The sequence below is a fragment of the Atta cephalotes genome, assembly GCF_000143395.1.
Source record: "Atta cephalotes unplaced genomic scaffold scaffold00005, whole genome shotgun sequence".
NCBI classification, from domain to species: domain Eukaryota; kingdom Metazoa; phylum Arthropoda; class Insecta; order Hymenoptera; family Formicidae; genus Atta; species Atta cephalotes.
In genome coordinates, this window is record NW_012130069.1 from 8,530,547 (window position 1) to 8,536,748 (window position 6,202).

Consider the following 6,202-nt stretch of genomic DNA (forward strand, 5'->3'; position numbering starts at 1 on the left):
GAGAGAGAGAGAGAGAAAGTGCCTCCGTCGGCCACCGTTAATTGAGTATAACGTAATTGACGTGGCTTCGATGAATGATCGACTTCATTTTTAGTAACAAGTCCCAGAGAGAGCCGACGATCGAGAGAGGATTTGCATATTAATGGACGTCAGTCAGGACGAGTCACCGACATGGCAGCAGGACGAGACAAGGACAGATACTGAGGAGGCGACATAGCGGTGGAACCCGTAGGATTTCACATGGCAACCGAAGGATCTCCCATCCCCCGGTTGGAGTTCAGGAGGGCCTCTGCTACCTATAAAACTAACAGCGCTCCGTCTCCGACCGAGCATTGAACGACTTGGCGTCAACACTATAGGGATCATCGCCGATTGGAGACGAATCCAACATTTACAATCAGCGAAAGGATTTCAGAGTTTAGGTGAGTGCGAGAGAATGACATGACCTACGGCAATTCCTCGTTTGCGCAACGCTACTTCTACACTACTTGATTATAGTTGGAATCGAATTATTCTTATCTTTGCAATTTCAACTGTATCACTAATAAAATTAATAATACTATATATTATTATGCACAATAAGTAGAGAATATTTTAATTAATTCGTTCCGATATATCATTTTTAATTGATTGTAAGACTAAAATCTGCGGCTCTATTATTGTATCGTTAATGTAAAATTTAAATACTGTTAATTAGAGAGTGAACTATTTATGATTTTAAATCCTAGTATTGATATTTTAAAAACAGTTAATTTTTTGCAACAGTTAATTTTTTTTATATAAAATTCAATTTCAACCGGTATTATCTTATAATTAGACTAAAATCGGCGCGCTATTTTTGATTTATTAATAAGATTTAAATGTAAAATTATAAAATAGATGGACTACGACCACGAATTGAATCTTTTAATGTACAAAATAATAATAAATACAAATTAATAACAATAAATAAAAACATTTAAAAAAAACGTTTCGACACCGATTGAATCAATCTAAGTCACAGATATTTACATAAAAACATTATAACGAAATAAAATACTTTTAAGAAAAACGGAACCTTTATGAAAAGTGTGATGATATTTTTTGCAATTAACATTTTATTGCATGAAGGTTGAATGTAGAATCCTTATATCACACTTTAATTGTAATTGATCTTGATAAAACAATGTAGATGAAACCATTACAATCTTTTCTGAAAATTCAATATTTTTTTTAAATTGTGGAAGTGATTGATGTAGAGATGTAATAAAAGTGTATCTTAGTGAAAATAGTCCAATTAATAAAATTGCAATTGTAATAAATTAAAGGAGCATTGCTACCATCAAATAAAAAACAGTCCGATTAATAAAATTGGCGTCATGTAATAACAAAAAAGCATACGATCAGGAGTTGATTATCAGAGGAACATTGTAAATAAAATAAGATTAAAGAACAAACAAATAAGTGTAGGAAGGAAGTGGGGAGTAAATATGGGAAGGAAGGGGCAAGAGAAAAGAAGAGAAAATTAAGAAAAGGAGAAAGAGATTGTATAATGTTAAGATATGATTTCGGTAAGATTCAATTTCGTTCTGTTTGTTCAAGCCTTATCTCTGTCTTTTTCTGTGGATCATCTCTGATGTTAATCTCTTATTGTAAGAGGATTCATTGTCAAAAATTTTAACCCATTTGAAATTATGATTAAAATTAATCCAGTGATCTGTAATTACAGGTGGGGAACCTGTTTTTTTATTAATATCGAAACGATGTTCATGTAGTTTTTAACTTTCGTTTCGTTGACCAATGTAGCTAACATCACAATCTTCATAGAAGATTTTGTAGACTACGTCCTGATGTGATAACAAATCTAATTGGTCTTTTCTTCTTATAATATAATTTTATATATGATATTTTAGTCTTTCTTGTATTGCAGAGAAAATCAAAGAAAGTGGATACCCATTATTTAAAAATGAATAGATAGCATTAGTCAGATTCTTTTTGTGAAACCGTGAGTGAGACAGACGTACTATTCTGTCTACAATATCAAACATTATGTCCTTCTTGTGACAAAGCGGATGACTTAAATAAAAATTAAGGAATCTATTGAAACAAATTGCTGTTTGATATCTATCAAATGTAATTTTTTGATCTTCAACAATAATTATTGTGTTAAGAAAGCTTAATCTCTTATTATCAACTTTCATTGTGAATTGTAATCTATCATGTAATGAATTAAAATTTTTTTGTATGTCATTCAAATATTCGATTGATACAGCTAAAATAGTATATCATTCATATATTGAAGATAAAACAGTAAGTGTAGGTAATTTTTCAATTGCTAATTCTTCTAAATTCTGCAAAATTATGTTAGTAATAATTGGAGACATAAGTGAACCCATGGGAATACTAAAAATTTGTTTGTAATATTTGTTGTTAAAAGTGAAGAAAGTAGAATTCAAAATTAAACGAACAGCAATAAAAAATTCTTTTAATGAATTTAAATGTGTTAATTGGGAAGTGAATTGTTTGTGACTTGAAATTTTGTATCTAATTATTTAAAAAAAAAATTTTATTTTAATAGTATAACTTAATTTAAAATTCAACTTTAACCAATACTGTTAAGAGCTGAAGAATTCTATATTTTATTCGTTTTCAAGGGAGATCGATTAGTTACATAAAATTAAACTCGAATATTATATAAACTGCTAATAATAGTAGTATCATTAAAATTATTTATATACGTATTTTCTTGATTTTATATTTTTTATTTTAAACAAATCGTATCACAGAAGTCTGTCACATTTATAACATCTTATTTAAAATATGTGTAAATAAAATAGTTATTTAGTATTAATTACTTTAAATAACAATTATTTTATCGAGCCTTGATCTCTATATCTTGTTTGATTGTCTCGACATGTCAATGTATGCGTTCAAATAAATACATATCAAAAATCTTATTTGACATTGTAGCTTTGTACATAATCGACACAGAATCAATGATCTCATTATTATAAAAATTTATTTCGATTTTCAGAAAATTATTCTAAAAGAAAAATGAGATTAAAAAAATCTAAAGTAAAAAAATCGGTTTAGTCTGAAGATGAGATCGGCGAACTAGAATGGAAAAGTAGTGAGATCAATGTTAGAGTATCCGTTTGTACCTTTAACCGCCTCAGCAAGAGTCTTGAGGGTCGGAACCGGATATCTGTAATTCGCACTTAAAACGACCGGCAGGACAAGGGCTGAATATAGGACCGGTGCGGGCGACGGTAGAAGCGGCAGCGGACCGCGCGGGCAATAGGGTAGAAGAAGAACCGCGCTTAGAAGGCAGACGCTTTGCGCCGTTTTCTCCTTGTCGATCGTCAGCGAGTTCGCGCGGACGCGACGCCTCACGCGCGCTATCATACCCATCTCGGTCCTGAAATTAAACAACAAGAAAAATTCTTTTATTAATGTTATTTCTTAAAACAGTACATCTGTCTTTTTAAATATCTTCTTTTCACTGTTATAAACTTTATTGTTAAAAAAGACACAATAATTTCGAGAGCCTTCTCGACTTTTGTATGTTTATCTGCAGTTTGCGTGGTTTATTTGTTATTTGTTATTCTTTGAATCAGGAACTTCATACATTTGTGACGTTGTGAAATAGTAAAGATGATAATCAAATAATTTCGCTTCTTTTGACCGATTTGTTTTCGATGTATGGAAATATCTCGCGAAAGCCATTCGATTTTAAATATTGAAACCATTAGATATTATTCGAAAATCTTGGAACTCTTTTAGTTTTCAAAATATTATTTATAAATTAAAATATTATTTATAAGTTAAAGTTTTTTTTTTGTAAAATTGTGCACGTTATGTATATTATCTACGACATTGAAAGATATATAATGTCAGATAATTCAGATTGAATCGTGCAATAGCTCAAACGTGTTCTTTTATGTCTTATAATAAGATTAATTAAATCATATTATATTATTACGATTATTTTATTATTATCACTACGAATTGATATGTTCAGATAATATCTTTTTCATTTTATTTAATCATCCCGTCACAATACATAAATTTTTTTTAAAGAACAATCAGCAAATCGAATCAAGCTCAATAAAGATTTAATATGCCGTGAGCTTGTAAAAATCACTAATTGCTTAATGACAAGATCAGAATTCCGCGAATTGCATTAAGTTGTTAAATGAACTCGATCAACGTGCCGCAGAAATCGTTTGCATCAGTCATTCTTGGCAAGTCGTATAGATCCTCAAGTCTTCTGCATCATGTCGCTTCTTTACATCGGATGTACTTCAAGCTATTTCTAACCGCGAGAAGTTCTCTTCTCACAAAGATTTGCACCTCCTCTTTCTCTTATTTCTTCTTGAAAAAAGGACAGCAAGTGATATATACTTCTGTTTTATTCTTCAACGATTTACTGTACTATTCCATTTCTTGATTTTTGTATGTTTATCCAGTCTGGTACGCGTGACTTATATTTATTATTCTTTGAATCGAGAATATTTCTTAATGTGCATGCAACAGAAACGGTAATCAAGTTTATCTTCTTTCGATCAAATTCTTATTCTCAATATGCGGGAATTCGGCTCATTAAAGAATTCTAAGATTCTCATCGAAAAATCGCGAGAAATCATTTAATTTCAAATATTGTATATTAGATTCATTAGATGTGCATTATAAAATTTTAGGATTTTACATATGCAATTTTAAATATGAACTCAGATTCAAAATATGATTTATTAAAATGTGATAATTAAATGTTATTTACTATTTAATTAAAATTCTTCTTTTCTTTGTAAAATTTCGTACATCTACGATGACGTAGGTACATTAATAGGCATATGTTGTCAGATGATGAGATTCGATGAGATATATATTGATCAATGTAAAACTGCAGAGGCAACGTGGCACGTTTGGCACAAATTTCGAAAATTGCATTTTGCAGTTGACACAATGTTTTTATTATGTCAACAGTTAATAGTAAACATGTTTGTTCGACTTCCGGTGAAAATTAAAAACCAAAAGCACGTGCATTGAAAATATTGAATATATCTTGGATTCTTAATAGACAACAGTTTTCACAATTAAAAATGAACTATTTTTGAATCTTATAGCGAAAAAAATAAAAAAACAGATGCAATTTTATTTCCAAATTTTAATAAGTTTAATTCCCTCGTTTAATTCAATTTATAATTCTTAATTGGAAATTCATTTCACCGCATAGTTCTCACTCTCTGAAAAAGTATAATTAAAAATAACAAAAACAAAAATTTTTAATAATTTGTTTTATATTTTCAAGACGTATTAAATAGAGATGAAAACATAAATTGTATATGTTAAAGTATATTTAGTGCCAAATCATGCCTATTCGATTGTTGCTGTATATCTACATTGAAGGTAATCTGTGTATGAAGTAAATAAGACGCAGAATCAGATGCCACATTTAGCTCAAACCACGCGCGATGGGAATCTTTAAATATGCAATCGTCACAGGACCAATGCAATCGGTCCTACGAAGCGTTTATCCAAACACGTGTCTACTCTTTTATTAAATTTCCTTTTCGCATTAGTTATAATTAATCTAGTAATTCTATAATTATTTGTTTCTAATTTTGTAATTTTCATTATATATTAAAATTAAATTAAACTAAACAGTGTTATCGTGATAGAAGAAAAGAGTTAAAAATTAACTTGTATTCTCTCTCTCTCTCTCTCTCTCTCACACACATACACACACACACACACACACACACGCGCGCGCGCGCGCGCGCACGCACATTAATACTATAGTATACATAATTATAAAATAATATATACATAATTATAAAATAATGTAATATAACGTGTGCTTGATGGTTTTTTTATGATTTCATTTTATTAAAATCTTATAATGAGACAGCATCTAATGTTAGAGTTTTTAAAAGTAAAATTACATCTAAGTACAATTGCTATACAGAATTAGAATTTATTTGTTAGTCAAATAAACGTCGATGGTTACCCGGCTACTTACTTTTAATGATGACAAAGAATTTAATCCTCCACAAGAAAATCTCAAATTCTAGGAATTGAAAAAGTCCTCTCTCTCTCTCTCTCTCTCTCTCTCTCTCTCTCTCTCTTCTTCTTTCTTTACGTTACTTACTTACTTCTTACTTCGTTTACGTTAGTTAGTAGTACTACCGTACGTACGTAGTAGTATTATTTTCGTTTACGT

The 6,202-nt window shown here is 30.1% G+C and overlaps 1 protein-coding gene across 1 annotated transcript in view; it reads right to left on the bottom strand.

Moving 5' to 3' along the window:
• The window catches only part of LOC105626463 (ERAD-associated E3 ubiquitin-protein ligase HRD1B-like), a 6,294-nt gene extending 2,904 nt beyond the window's left edge, over positions 1-3,390 (bottom strand). The window contains exon 1 of the mRNA XM_012207765.1: positions 3,141-3,390. Coding sequence (XP_012063155.1) covers positions 3,141-3,390 — 250 coding nt within the window. The remainder of the gene's footprint in view (positions 1-3,140) is intronic.
• Positions 3,391-6,202: the final 2,812 nt, after the last annotated feature.